This window comes from Anomaloglossus baeobatrachus, chromosome 5, assembly GCF_048569485.1.
Source record: "Anomaloglossus baeobatrachus isolate aAnoBae1 chromosome 5, aAnoBae1.hap1, whole genome shotgun sequence".
Lineage (NCBI taxonomy): Eukaryota > Metazoa > Chordata > Amphibia > Anura > Aromobatidae > Anomaloglossus > Anomaloglossus baeobatrachus.
This window is the reverse complement of record NC_134357.1, coordinates 54,706,740-54,722,211: the sequence shown is the minus strand read 5'-3', so window position 1 is coordinate 54,722,211 and position 15,472 is coordinate 54,706,740. Positions and strand designations below refer to the sequence as shown.

General features: G+C 47.6%; 2 protein-coding genes across 4 annotated transcripts in view; one reads left to right on the top strand and one right to left on the bottom strand.

The window, feature by feature from the left end:
• Positions 1-15,472, bottom strand: part of IKZF5 (IKAROS family zinc finger 5) — a 29,835-nt gene that overhangs the window by 8,609 nt on the left and 5,754 nt on the right. For 2 of the 3 annotated variants that reach the window (XM_075348513.1, XM_075348514.1), the window contains exons 2-3: positions 5,303-5,471; positions 1,962-2,201 (exon numbers count right to left, since the gene is read on the bottom strand). In XM_075348513.1, the coding sequence (XP_075204628.1) occupies positions 1,962-2,201; positions 5,303-5,435 (373 nt within the window). In that variant the 5' untranslated portion in view covers positions 5,436-5,471. The remainder of the gene's footprint in view (positions 1-1,961; positions 2,202-5,302; positions 5,472-15,472) is intronic. The other variant, XM_075348516.1, reaches the window with a different exon arrangement.
• On the top strand, positions 8,289-10,610 carry LOC142313277 (uncharacterized). Its single transcript, XM_075352269.1, has 5 exons — positions 8,289-8,443; positions 8,519-8,754; positions 8,858-9,071; positions 9,152-9,308; positions 9,438-10,610. The coding sequence occupies exons 3-5, from the start codon at positions 8,957-8,959 to the stop codon at positions 10,561-10,563; spliced, it is 1,398 nt and encodes a 465-aa protein (XP_075208384.1). The 5' UTR covers positions 8,289-8,443; positions 8,519-8,754; positions 8,858-8,956; the 3' UTR covers positions 10,564-10,610.

Below are 15,472 nucleotides of genomic sequence, written 5' to 3'. Positions count from 1 at the left end.
AGGGAGCCGTGGGCGTGCCTTAAAGTGCGGGAATCTGGTGCCCCACGGTGCTCAGTGAGGGGGGAGGAGGATACTAAGTATGCTCCAGCCCTCACCGCTGACATTCAGTCTAGCGTCCCGCCCTTGCCCCTGACTGGCAGGCCCGGGGGCGGGAATATGCGGTACTAGGCCGCAAAAGCCGGGGACTCGAGTTATAAGCGCGGCCGGCAAACAGGCACGGTCGGCGCGGTAGTCCCGGCGGCCCCAAACACAGCGCAGCTGCTGCAGTGTCCGATCCACAGGCGCTCTATGCGCCGTCCCCAAGGGGACACAGAGTACCTCAAAGAAGCAGGGCCTGTCCCTGATGACATCCAGTCTCCTGTCCGTCAGGTTCCCACAGGGGCTGCGGAGGGAGCCCGGTCCCAGTGCCTGGTGACCGGCTAGGATCCCACTTCTCCCAGAGCCCCTAAGGGATGGGGAAGGAAAACGGCATGTGGCTCCAGCCTTTGTACCCGCAATGGGTACCTCAACCTTAACAGCACCGCCGACCAAAGTGGGGTGAGAAGGGAGCATGCCGGGGGCCCTGTGAGGAGCCCTCTTTTCTTCCATCCGATAAAGTCAGCAGCTGCTGCTGACTAAAATGTGGAGCTTGCGTGAATGTGTGCCTCCTTCAACACAAAGCATAAAACTGATGGGCCCGTGATGCACGGGAGGGTGTATAGCACAGGGGAGGGGTTACACTTTTTAAAGTGTAATAACTTTGTGTGGCCTCCGGAGGCAGAAGCTATACACCCAATTGTCTGGGTCTCCCAATGGAGCGACAAAGAAAAATTCCATGTATATGCTCAGGTAAATATAGTAAATACTTTAGGTATTTACCTTTTAGGTATCAATCTTTTTGTTTCAGGTGCAGCTTTTGCTGGGATTAGTCACTTTATAACTTCGTCAATCCTCCAGTATTGTAATTGACTACACCACAAGTCCTTCAACATCACTTCTCTGCTGAGCTCCGCCCATTACGGTCACATGATTGTGACATTAGCACAGGTCCGTCACCACCACTTTTCTAATGCTGAGTTCTGGAGCGTAATATTGGAGAAGTAGTGGTACAGGACCTGTGCTTATGTCATGCTCATGTGATCGTAATGGGCGGAGCTGAGCAGATGAGTGATGCTGAAGGACCTGTGGTAATCAGCGGAAGAGAAATGGTTCTGCAGGACCTGTGCTAATGTCATGATCATGTGACTAATGGGCGGAGCTCAGCAGATGAGTGATGCTGAAGGACCTGTGGTCATCAGCGGAAGAGAAGTGGCTCTGCAGGACCTTTGCTGATGGGCGGAGATGAGCAGAGAAGTGATGTTGAAGAACTTGTGGTAATCAGCAAAAGAGAAGCGGTTCTGCAGGACCTGTGCTGATGTCATGATCATGTGATTGTAATGGGCGGAGCTGAGCAGAGAAGTGCTGGTGAAGGACCTGTGGTGTAATCAGTTACAATGCTGGGGGCGTGACACTATTAAAACAATCATGCCTGAACTTGAGTGACAGTGACTGATCCCAGCAAAAGCTCCGCCCCTATGACTGAAAGCCAAGGTATTTACTGCATTCACCCAACCATATCAAGTCATTTGAAGAAAAATACATGGATCTAATTTTTTTTTTTTTTAACCCATGTTAGCGATGCACATTACATCATTTAAAACTAATTGGGTGGGGGGGGGGCGGTTTAAATACAAAAAAAAAAAAATACGACATGACAAGTTCCCCTTTAAACACAAGGATCAACCTGGTACCATACAGTTGCATATGTTGCCCATAGACTTCCATGTTGGAGTTGACCCTGAGACCCTAAGTCATTTGTGGTTCCATGGAAAAAGAAATAGTTTGCAAAACTTCAGCAGCTTTAATGTTTGTGGCTCCAATAAGTACCCAGTTATATATAAACGTGCATGGTGCCACCCCCATGCATATAGTCTGGGTCCTACCTGTGTGTATGCGGATGTGCTCTATGAGGCGAGCGGTGCCTTTGCTGGCGTAGTTACAGTAGCGACACTTTAGTTTCCCATCATATGTCCGCTCAAAGCCATCCACCAGCATCCCCGCGCTGTCATCCAGAGACACCTCCACAGACGGGTGGTCCAGCCCGTTCTGATCGCTGTCAGTCCCAGCTGCCGGTAGAGCAAGGCACGGAGAGTTAGCGGTGAACACGTCGTGGTTTCGTGGCCCTGATTCATAGAAAGTGAGTCAATGAATAGCACCACGCCGCCATCTGTCATGGGGAAAGGGTCAGCAGCACAGATAGAGGATGCACAGTGACCGGGCGAATGACGTAACATACATGGCACAGCGTTTAAGTACATGACACACTCCCTTTAATTGTCTAACATAACATTTCAATACAGCATCATTCTCAAGATCTCTGCTTACCTTGCCTGAATGAAAACAATCTTCCTCATGGCTGAAACCCTTAAAGCCCTAATCCTATGTACCCCATCTATGAGCATAAAAGGGGTTTTCAGGGATATTTTTTTTTTTCCTTTCCTAGGGTTACACTCCTTTCTGCTGTTGCACGCCGCTATACTCTGCTTTAACAATGCTGTGCTTTCTTGACCAGCTGCAGTGGTAAGGTCATGACCACTGCAGCCAATCACTGGGCTCAGCTACTCGTCCTATCCACATCAGCAAAACCAATGAGACCAGTGATTGGCTGCAGCGGTCATGTCACTATTGCAGCTTGTCAAAAAAGATTGGGTTAGCGGGAAAAAGGCAGTGTAAGATGCAAAAAGGCAAGTAAAGTAGAGATTGTTATTTTTAACATCTAAAACCCTTTGAAAAGAAAAAAAAATAATATCCTAGACAATCCCTTTAAAGGGACTATATCACTTGAGTCATAATGGCCAAACCACAGACCACATGCATGAGACCCCGACAGATGGTGTCCTTAGTGGGATTTGAACCCAGGACCCCAGCACCGCAAGACTGCAGTGCTAACCACTGAGCCACCTTGCAATGCTAACCACTGAGTCACTGTGCCGCCCGGGTATATTATTTTCTAAAACACTGGAGCCTTTCTCAGAGCAAGAGACCTGTCAATCAACTAGAGCAGGACAGGGCGAAGTGCGGCCCACCGGCCACATCCGGGCCTCTGGCTGTTACAGTCCGGCCCATGGACCAAGACAGCCGAAGGTCTGAAAATAGTGGACCACGGGCTGCACTGTGCCTTCCCTTCGCTGCCCATCTGCCATTACCCGCTTCCCAATATCCCTGCTATCTGCATCCTCAGGATGCAGACAGCGGTGAATACATTGGTGAATGATGGTGCCGCTGTCTCCATCTTCCACTATTCAGCATTTGGCTCAGCAGATACTATGAGATCACATCATTGCGTGTGCTGTGCGGAGCATCCGTGCACCGAGACCTGACTAGAGCACAGGGGAACCGGAATAAGGGGAATATTTGGTGTGTTTTTCATGTGTATGAAATGTTTGCCTGTATAAGGAGGGGCTATGTGGGGGCTCATACTATAGATAGGTGGGCTGTGTGGGGTGGCTTATACTGTTTATAGGAGGCTATGTGGGGGCTCATACTGTATATAGGGGGCTACGTGAGGGCTCACTGTGTATGAGGCTATTTTGCGGTTACTGTATATTGGAGGTTATGTGGGGGCTCAAACTGTATATTGGGGTTCATACTGTATATTGGAGGCTATGTAGGGCTCTTAATGTAAATAGGAGGCTATGTGGGGACTCGTACTGTATATAGAAAGGCTATGTGAAATGCTCATACTGTATATAGGGAGGGCTTAGTGTGGGCCTATATGGTATATAGGAGGCTATATGCAGGCTCATACTGTATATAGGAGGCTATATGCGGGCTCATACTGTATATAAGGGGCTATGTGAGGGTTCATGCTGTATATAGGGAGGGCTTAGTGTGGGCCTATATGGTATATAGGAGGCTATATGCAGGCTCATACTGTATATAGGAGGCTATATGCGGGCTCATACTGTATATAAGGGGCTATGTGAGGGTCATGTTGTATATAGGAAGCTATGTGAGGGATCATGCTGTATATAGGGGGCAATGTGAAGAATCATGCTGTATATAGGGAGCTGTGAGGGCTCATACTGTATATAGGGGGCTATGGGAGGGATCATGCTGTATATAGAAAGCTATGTGAGGGCTCATGCTGTATATAGGGGGCTATGTGAGGGTCATGCTGTATATAGGGAGCTGTGAGGGCTCATACTGTATATAGGGGGCTATGGGAGGGATCATGCTGTATATAGGGGGCTATGTGAGGGTCATGCTGTATATAGGGAGCTGTGAGGGCTCATACTGTATATAGGGGGCTATGGGAGGGATCATGCTGTATATAGGAGGCTATGTGAAGGATCATGCTGTATATAGGGGATATCAGCATACTCACTTTTGAGGAGAATTAAGTGATACAATTAATAGAAAACAATTATAGTTCATATTAATATTGAGCAGAATTAACTTCAGCCTATTAGCTCGGCCTCCACACCAGTCACGGTCTCTCATGTGGCCCCTCAGGAAAATTAATTTCCCACCCTTGAATTAGAGTGACGTGGGGGGAAAGCTGGCCGGGAATGGCGCTGGATGAGCCTTAGCTTCGGATGGATCTTCAAAGTATATTTATTTCTGAAACGCTGAAGTATTTCAGAGAAAGACACACCTGGCCACCATCATGCACCCAGGCTGCCATTCACACTGCCCGAGGTCTGGACAGAATGACTCCGATGGCAGGTTCCCTTTAATATATCAGCAGTAGACCTCTCTCATACCATGATACCACCACTGACCGTGTATCACCCCAGGATCTAGCTACCTAGGTTGTATACAACTGTAGAAAACTTCCAGCTAATGCTACTAATGTTAAAGGCACCTGCCAGTAGAGGGGAAACCCTCCCAAGCCATCTATATGGGTGTAGGTCATAGGAAGCCGAATAGAATAATACCTTGATATCTATGATCCGATTTCTTATTCCAGAGACATCCATGTTGTTCTTAAATGTAAATGAGCTGCTAGGATCTGTGTGCCGGACAGAAGTCTCCCTGAGAATCTGCCTCCAGAGTCTACTGTAAATGAAGGGAGGTGTTACCAGTATGAGACATGTAGATCCGGAGAGCAGACTGTCAGTCATTACATGTCTCACTGGTAAAAGAAATTCTGAAATGAGATGTGTCCGGCCCAGAAATCTTAACAGCTCATTTACATTTAAAAAAACATTGATTATTCTGGAATAATGATCTGTGCACCCCCCCACGGCAAGGGGGTCTTTGATGGCGGGCAGGTACATACCTCCTTGTAAAGTGTCTGCCTCCTTATCTCCACTCACAGAGCCAGAGATCATATTGACGTGGTGCGTTTGCTGGGTGAGGTATTCCTGGAAATCTTTGACAAAGTCCAGCGCCTCCGGCTTTTTCTCACCCATATTCAGTTTTGGTGTGTGCCTGCGGTGGCCTCCTGCCTGAAAGGAGAGAAAATATTCACTGAGCAGAAGTAACCACTGATGGCGCCACTCCAGGGTCCGAGTGACCAATGCCTACAATGAAGGGGCTGGTGGTGCAACCAACATTTTGGCTTTTACTCTGAAACCGCACCACTAGTAACCCAGTGCACAGAGTAGGAACTGCAACCACGCCCCATTCACTCCGATGTTAGGTAATGATGTTGTTACTCTTATAATGTTCCTCTATTTACTACTACTTTGACTGCAATATGGTGTCCTACAGTAAAAGTAGGTAATACCAGTGCCAAAAAGCCAACCAGCCCCCTCCTAGCTAGAGTGGCGTCTCACCAATGGAGTATCAGGCCTGTAAGATGTCAAGAGGGAGAGCGGCTCCAACCTGCGACTTCTCATTGCCACTTCAATTTTCTTTTTACACTGATCTTGATATATATAATCCCAATGTGGCACCACACGATAAAGAAATGGGCTCAGTGACCACATTTTTCTTTGACCAAATGGCAAGCACTAAAATGCTGAGATCTGCCACATACATAGGACAGCTGACGTGGAATGTGAGTGGAGCCACATTTAAAAAGGTTGGATTTCTAAAAAACACAGTTCAAGAGGTCTAAATCCACAAGTCTGCAGTTCCCTCTGTGTGTCCCTCTAGGTGGCTGCAGCCTTCTGAATCTTCACATTACATACACTGTGCGCTGTGAGGATTCTCCAATGTCAGAGCGGGCATGTGGTCACAAGTGTATTGAGGGAGGCTGCGGCCATCTAGTCCGAATCTAGCCAGGAGTCTGCACATCACATACTGGCAACCATGTGACCGCCGTTCCCGGCTCTGAAACTGGAGAATCCTCACAGTGTGCAGTGTGCACAATGTAAGGATTCACAAGTGTGCAGCCACATAGAGAGACTGCAGACTTGTGGATTTAGACTGGACATCCCTTTTAAGTATTACCCTGCCTTGAAATGACAGTGTGGCGTTGTTTAATTAGAAATCTATTCAATCTATGTATATCTGTGGCCTCATTAGAACACCAATTCCTATCCCAATGCGAGTTTTAGGCTGCTTTCACACATCCGTTTTTTTGCCGTCACGCACAATCCGGCAAAAAAAAACTGATGCAACGGATCCAGCGAAAAAACGAATCCGTTGCATCAGTTTTTTTTCCATGCGTTCCTTCCGTTTTTTGACAGATCCGTTGTGCTACTGAGTATGCGCAGTTCAAAAAAACGGATTCATCGTTGGATTCCGTCATATGCCGGATGATGACTGATCCGGCGCCCATAGGCTTTCATTGTAACTCATGCCGCCGGATCCGGCACCATATGTTTTTTCGCCGGAGACAAAAGACGCTGCAAGCAGTGTTCCATCCGGCCGCTGGATCAGCTATTTATGCCAGATCCGTCGAAAGCCGAAAGCAACGCAAGGCCATGTGGCACAATCTGGCGATAATACAAGTCTATGGGGGAAAGAACGGAGCCGGCGGCAACACTTGCTGGATCCGTTCTTTCCGTTTTTTACCGGATTGTGCCGCACGGCAAAAATCGGATGTGTGAAAGCAGCCTTAGGCACACACAGTTTTTTTTCGCTGTATTTTAGGCTGTGTGCACATAGTGCCTTTTTATCACGTTTTCTGATGTTTTTGGGTGCACATTTGTCACAGCACTACATGCAAACCCTGATGCCAGCAAAGTCAATTCTGAAGCTTTGTGCACATGTTGCTTTTTTTTCCCCCTTTGCAGATTTGCAGCAGAATATAAACTGCAGCATACTAATTCTTTCAGCGTTTTTACTCCCCAAATGCATGAAAAGCATTGCTAAACACTTGCAAATAACGCCCCTTACAAGCGCACGACAAAAATGCAATGTTTTTCCAGCCAAGAGATGCAGATTTGATCCAGAAATTTCTGCAACCATAAACGCAGGGTGCGCCCATAGGTTTAGGGGCAGAAACTCAAAATTTGCAAAGTTTCTGCTAAAAACAAACAAAAAAAAAAACAAACTGTGCACACACTGTCTGCACTCATCCAAATATCTAAGCTCCCAGTGCACACGTTACATTTACACCGGCCCCCGATTACCAAAGGCCAAAAGAACGTGTCACTTAGGCTACTTTCACACATCAGTTTTTTGCCATCAGGTTCAATCCGGAAAAAAACGGGTAAAACGGATCCGGTACCGCATCCGTTTATCCCCCATAGACTTGCATTGTTGCCGGATTGTACCTGATGGCTTTGCGTTGCATCCGTTTTTTTCCGGATGCGGCAAAATAATTGAATGCGGCGGCCGGATAGAACGTATCATGTAACGTTTTTTGTCCCCTTAAAAAAACCGCATTCTGCCGGATCCGGCGCAATACGGCATTGTATACAATGGGTGTCTATGCATGCCGGATCCGGCGCAATGCGGTTTAAACCGGATGCGGTGACCGCATCCGGTTTGTTAAACAGAGCATGCGCAAATTTTTTTTTTTCCTCATCACAAAACTTATAAAAGGATCCAGCACATTCTACACACTTCCTGCCGGCTCCTGACTTCAACTTCTGCTGTCCTCCAGTCCAGTGCTCCAGGGAAGAGGTATGTCCACAGTACTGTCCACAGATCACTGCTGTGAGCTGCGTACATGTACTTAGACATTTTTTTTTCTTTTTTTGCAGGTGCAGTGTTGCGGTACATTTCTGGGCATCCTGTTGCTGGGTCCTTTTAGCTTCCGTGGCAGTGCAAGAGTGTTCCTGAGGTAATGTCCACAGTACTGTCCACAGATCACTGCTGTGAGCTGCGTACATGTACTTAGACATTTTTTTTTCTTTTTTTGCAGGTGCAGTGTTGCGGTACATTTCTGGGCAGCCTGTTGCTGGGTCCTTTTATCTTCCGTGGCAGTGCAAGAGTGTTCCTGAGGTTGAGGTCCTGTTGTGCGTGGCCTGTAATCAAAAAAATGTCGTCTTCTGGTAGCCCGCCCTTCGGTTCACAAACTGAGGTATTTTTTTTTTTTTGGTTTTTTTTTAAAAAATACAAAAAAAAACATTTTTTTAAATCAACGACATTTACACAGGTGGCCGAAACATCACAGGAGATGCTGCCAGAAGAGGACGGAAGGGGTGGAGAAAGACACGGAGCGGGCGGTCATAGTGTAAGTTTCATACAGGAATTGTTTACCACAGCACACCAAACATATAAGTAAATAATTTTTTTTTGTTTTCTTCACTAAAGGCTTCAACTTCTAGGGCTCATGATAGAGCTCCCCCAAGACCGTCCCAGGGTCGTCGTCGAGGTGGCGGTGGTCATAGTGTAAGGTTTTTTTTTTTTTTTTTTTTTTTTTTTTTTTTTTTTCATGTCAGTGTGAATTTTTGTCTATTTTTTTTTTTAATTTCTTTTTTCTTTCTTTGAACAGGCATCCCAGCGTGCTCCCGATTCTGACGGTGAGGAGGCCGGATTTATCAACATCGACCTCCTCATCGATGAAGTTAGAGAGAGGGAGCCGCTGTGGAACATGGCTGACCGCCGCCACGCTGATTCGATCGTAACCCGTCGACTCTGGGACGAGGTATGCCACGCAGCGGTAGAAGGTTGGGGGGAGCTCAATTCTCGTGGCCAGAAGAAACAGCGTAAGTATTCACAGTTCAGTAGGTTATGCTGCCTGATGTAATGTGTTGTATAATAACCACTTTCTGCTTTCCACTTTCAGGTGACAAACTTCAGAAGCGGTGGCGGTCTATCAGGGATCGCTTCAAAAAGGAGTTAAATCAAGAGATGCAGGCCCCGAGTGGATCCGGAGGACGCAGATCGAAGTACCGTTACTTTAGAGCGTTGTCGTTCCTCCGGACAACTATGGTGTGCAGAAGGTAAATATTCCACACAATATGTACAAAGTATAATATTTTATGTCTGTTTTTTTTTGCTTTTTTTTTTTAGTCAGGGCCAATGTATAGCAATTAAATTAATTATTGTTTTGTTTTTCCTCTTTTTAACAGCACCGTCTGCAGCACTCAGGAGCCTGCATCGAACCCGACAGGAGCGATCCCTGAACAGTCCGCCACTGGTGAACACACGCACAGACCCCACCCATCTGAACCTTCCCTTCCATCTACATCTGTCCCATCCACCTGCGCTGGAGCTTCCCGTGAGACTTCATTACCTGAAGCTGCTGGTGATGAGATAGCTTTTCCCCTACCCCACCCCTCTGACACTGCTGCCCTCAGTAGAACACCTTTGGGTTCTGGGCGTCAGCGTCATAGGGGTCAGGAAAAGAGCTATGCGCCAGAGTTCTTGCATCTAAATGCAGCCTTCCAGAACGCCATTCAATTATTATCAGAACAAAATCGTGCATCTTTTAGCTTCCTAAATGCAAATATGGAAAAAAATACACACGAATTGTGCACGCGTCTGGACAGGCTGCATTTAGATGCAAGTAAATCTCCCAATCATTGTTTTTTTCAAGCCGTACTAGAGCGCATGGAAAAGCTATCTCTTGACCATCAGATGCATGTAATGCAAGCCACACGGAAGGCTCTGGGGCAGGTTGACTCCCAACCACCTCCACCCACCCCTACAAGACCACCTGCCCCCCCTCCAGCCATTGTCCCTACTCCCCCTGCTGCCCATTACCAGCCTGCTGCCCAGTACCAGCCTGCAGCCCAGTACCAGCCTGCTGCCCAGTACCAGCCTGCTGCCCAGTACCAGCCTGATGCCCAGTACCAGCCTGCGGCCCAGTACCAGCCTGCGGCCCAGTACCAGCCTGCGGGCCAGTACCAGCCTGCGGGCCAGTACCAGCTCCCAACCACATCTGCCCCTACACTTCCTACCCACTACCACATCTCGCCTTCCACAACCATCATGACCCCAACTCAAACCACTAATTCACCCGCCACCTCTTCTGTCTCCCAATCCCTCCACTCCACCCCTCAATCCTTACCAAATCCCATCCCATCTCCTGGTTTCCCTCTTGGTTTCTCTACCACACCTTCATCTTCTGTTACTTCCCCACCACCACCACCAACACCACTTTCCACCCTCAATACTCCAACTGTGCGTGTGTTCCCACCTGTCAGCCCCTCCAGTACTATCTCCACCCCAAGCCCAAGATTTACAAATTTATAATTTATTTATCTATGTAATAAAAAATAAACGTTTTTGGTTGAAAAGTATTTATTTGTTCTTGTTTTTTTTGGTGTGAATATTATTTAGCAAGTTAAGTTAATAATAAGGTAATACAAAAACATAACATGTTGTAATTTGACGGGGTAAAAATTACAAATTTTTAAAGCGAGTGAAAGATTAAAATTAACAAGGTTAACAAGATATTATTTAATTTATTTATAATTATTTTTATTTGTTATAAAACTGAAGAAAAATCTTACACCATTTGATCTTGCCAATCTACTCTACCTTCTGGGGACACAAAATAGTTAGCATATATGTCACGGATTGTTGAACAGGCAACACTACTCCTAAATCCAGGACTGGTGTAGTCTGACAAAGAGGTGGATTCCAAACTCTGGTCATCCAACGACAAAGGTTCCTTTGTTAAAACAAAATTGTGCAGTACCACACATGCTTTCACTATTTCATCAACAGTTTCAATGTTTAAATTAATGGCTGTTAACAAGACTCGCCATTTGCTGGTTAGTATCCCAAAGGAGCATTCCACCATTCTTCTGGCTCTGGATAATCTGTAATTATATATTTTTTGTGTTTGCGTCAATCCACGGCTTGCATATGGCTTCAATAGATGTTGGGATAGTTGAAAGGCTTCGTCGGCCACAAAAACAAAGGGCATTGGGGGCTCACATGTGCCAGGAAGAGGTCTTGCAGGAGGGAAATCAAAAGTATTCCCATAGATTCGCCGCCCCATTGGGGACATTTTAAAGACCTGAGAGTCATTGGATCTCCCATATGCGCCAATGTCCACTGAGATGAATTTGTATTCCGCATCCGTTATTGCCATTAGGACAATTGAAAAATACTTTTTATAATTGTAGTATTCTGACCCCGAAGCAGCTGGTTTCACAATTCTGATATGTTTGCCGTCCACTGAGCCAAGGCAATTTGGAAACTGACAAATGTTATAGTATTGTTCAGCAATTGCAAGCCATCTTTCCCTGGTGGGCTGGGGGATGAAATCCTCATGGAGGCAATCCCACAAGGCTTGGCAAGTGTCTCTAATGATTCCCGAGATGGTGGAAATTCCTAGTCGAAACTGGTAGTGGAGGGATGAAAGCGACTCTCCAGTTGCAAGGAATCTGTAAAGGAAAGACAATAATTATAAAAAAATAATAGCAAACACATTACAGTTAAAAGTCAATTTACAGGAGGATACAATTTAAAAAAAAAAAAACTTACCTAAGCGTAACCAGCAAACGCTCCTCGGGTGTTATAGAGAACCGGCTGTAGGTGTCCGTTTTACGGATGTTGTCCGCAACAAGGCCAAGGAGGACGTCAAAATTATTCACTGCCATCCGGACATAGCTTGTGAATTTTTCATGGTTTCCACGGAGCTCCAGGTATAGGGTTGAAAACACCCCACGTGTCAGTCTCTGGGCAGTCAGGGGATGGATCCAAAAGCGTCGATGTCGCTGACGCCTCAGTCGCTGTCGCTCCTTTTCTCTGACGATGATAGCCAAGCGATTTGCCTCAAATATAAAATCTGCAGTGATCTTTGTGTAATTTGCAAGAATAGCATCCATGGTTTCTGCTTGTCTCTGTCTTCATTCTGTCATATATGCTTCAAAATACTGTATATATACTATATGTTCCCAATAGCCAATCAGAATACGGAACTCGTTAATTGTTTGTTTAGTGTTTAAAAAACGGATCCGTCAAAAAACGGACATAACGGATGCAAAACGGATGCAAACCGGACCCACCGGATCCGTTTTTTAACGGATCCGTCTTAAACGGATCCGCAAAAAAACGGATCCGGTGGGTCCGGTTGGCTCCGGTTTGCACAACAAAAACGGAAACGTTGGATACGGCAAAAAAAAGGACTGTGCCTGAATACAGAAAACTGATGTGTGAAAGTAGCCTAAGGCTAAGTTCACATTTCCGCTAAAATGTATCAGTCACAATCCGCTGCTCTTGTAAACAGCGGAATCCGTTTAGCGGATTCCGCTGCTCCCATAGACTTGTATGAGCAGCGGATTGTGACTGATGATGCTGCGTTGCACCCTCCGCCCGACTGATCAGTCGTGGAACGACTGACCGCCGGGCGGGAGGAACGCAGCATGTAACGTTTTTTGAGCAGCGAGATCCGTCGGATTTCGCTGCGCATGCTCTCTGGCTCCCTGCACACGTCACCAGCTTTGGTTGGTTACCCGATATTTACCCTGGTTACGGTGCAAGGAGCCAGCGCTAAGCGGTGTAGGCCCGTAACCAAGGTAAATATCGGGTAACCAAGGTAAACATCGGGTGCTTTGCTGTTACCCGATATTTAGGCTGGTTACGTGTGCAGGGAGGCCGACACTTCCCGCTCGGCCCCGCCCCCTCCCGCACTCCGCACATGTATGTACACACACACACACACCTGTCCCCAGCCATGCAGACAAGCACTGCCACTGACACCCTCGTCTGGCCCCGCCCCCTGCTCGGCTCCGCCCCCTCCCGCACTTTGCATGTGCACACACATACATACATACATGCACATACATACATACATACATGCACATACACACACTCACTCACACATACACTCACCTGTCCCCAGCCATGCAGACCGCAGCACTTCCACTGACATCCTCAGCGCCTGGCCCCGCCCCCCGCTCGGCTCCGCCCCCTCCCGCACTTTGCATGTGCACACACATACATACATACATGCACATACACACACTCACTCACTCACAGATACACTCACCTGTCCCCAGCCATGCAGACCGCAGCACTTCCACTGACATCCTCAGCGCCTGGCCCCGCCCCCCGCTCGGCTCCGCCCCCTCCCGCACTTTGCATGTGCACACACATACATACATACATGCACATACACACACTCACTCACTCACAGATACACTCACCTGTCCCCAGCCATGCAGACCGCAGCACTTCCACTGACATCCTCAGCGCCTGGCCCCGCCCCCCGCTCGGCTCCGCCCCCTCCCGCATTCAGCATGTGTATACACACACACACTCACACACTCACACACACACACACACTCACCTGTCCTGCAGTCACTGCGGCACTGACGTCCTCAGTGCCACGGCCCCGCTCGGCTCCTCCCCTCCCCCCCGAACTCCGCCCCCCGCACACAACGGAATCCGACAAAGAATTCTGTTCTTTGTCATCCGTTGTACAGCGTTGAACAGCGCATCAGTCACATGCGTCAAGCGACGCATGTGACTGATACAAATCAACGGAAATGTGAACTTAGCCTTAGGCTACTTTCACACATCCGGATTTTTGCTCTGCGGCACAATACGGCGTTCTGCAGAAAAACCGCAACCGGCTTTTGTAACGCCGGTTGCGGGTTTTTTTGCATAGACTTACATTAGTGCCGTATTGTGCCGCAGGGGCTTGCGTTCGGTCCGGTTTTTGCCGCATGCGGCAGATTTAGCCGATGCCGCGGCCGGATCGAACGTTCCCTGCAACGTTTTTTGCTCCGGCAAAAAACACTGCATCGTGCCGCTGCGGCGCATTTTTCAATGCATACCTATGGAGGCCGGATGCGGCGCGATGCGGAAAAAAACGCATCAGGTCGCCGCATGCGGTTTTTTCCACTGCGCATGCTCAGTAGCATGCCGCAACCGGAAAAAAACGGACGGGCCGCATGTAAAAACTTATGCAAAGGATGCGGTGTTTTCGCCGCATCCGTTGCATAGTTTTCACAGCCGGATTGAGCCGCAGTGCTCAAACCGGATTAGGCTACTTTCACACATCCAGTTTTTGCAGTGCGGCTCAATCCGGCTGTGAAACCTATGCAACGGATACGGCGAAAACACCGCATCCTTTGCATAAGTTTTTACATGTGGCCCGTCCGTTTTTTTCCGGTTGCGGCAGGCTACTGAGCATGCGCAGTGGAATAAACCACATTGAAAAATGCGCCGCAGCGGCCGGATGCGGTTTTTTTTTTTTGCCGGAGCAAAAAGCCTTGCAGGCAAAGTTCCATCCGGCCGCGGCATCGGCTAAATCTGCCGTATGCGGCAAAAAAACGGACCGAACGTAAGCCCATGCGGCACAATACGGCACTAATGTAAGTCTATGCAAAAAAAAACCGCAACCGGCAGCAAAAAAAAACGGTTGCGTTTTTTCTGCAGAGCGCCGTTCTGTGCCGCAGAGCAAAAACCGGATGTGTGAAAGTAGCCTTAACCTGGTCTGGGTCATCTCTGCGGATCATCAATTTATCCATATGGAAGCAGTGTGAGGCCCGAACAAGTGTCAAATGAAGCAAAATGCCCATTGCATCGTTTGTCGGACGTCTATGATCTGTATGTGCCGATAATCCAATAAAGGAGAGTAAATGGACGGGTGATCGCCGCTGCGGATGAAGCTAATGTATACACTGCATTATAAATGTGGCCGCTAGGCGTCTCCTGTATATATTTATGGAACAAGCCCTCTGCTGAGAAGAGACTGAGCACAGACACTGTCACTGTGTGTGGTGTGTATTATATACATCTCATACACGCAGGATACGGGCAGAATGTGATATACATCTCATACACGCAGGATACGGGCAGAATGTCATATACATCTCATACACGCAGGATACGGGCAGAATGCTATATACATCTCATACACGCAGGATACGGGCAGAATGCTATATACATCTCATACACGCAGGATACGGGCAGAATGTTATATACATCTCATACACGCAGGATACGGGCAGAATGTCATATACATCTCATACACGCAGGATACGGGCAGAATGTTATATACATCTCATACACGCAGGATACGGGCAGAATGCTATATACATCTCATACACGCAGGATACGGGCAGAATGCTATATACATCTCATACACGCAGGATACGGGCAGAATGCTATATACATCTCATACACGCAGGATACGGGCAGA

Bases quoted from the DNA above. Each gene is read 5' to 3' on its own strand.
- LOC142313277 (XM_075352269.1), top strand. From the start codon at position 8,957: ATGGCTGACCGCCGCCACGCTGATTCGATCGTAACCCGTCGACTCTGG. The intron at 9,072-9,151 runs GTAAGTATTCAC...TTCCACTTTCAG, and splicing joins TCGTGGCCAGAAGAAACAGC to GTGACAAACTTCAGAAGCGG. The intron at 9,309-9,437 runs GTAAATATTCCA...TCTTTTTAACAG, and splicing joins ACAACTATGGTGTGCAGAAG to CACCGTCTGCAGCACTCAGG.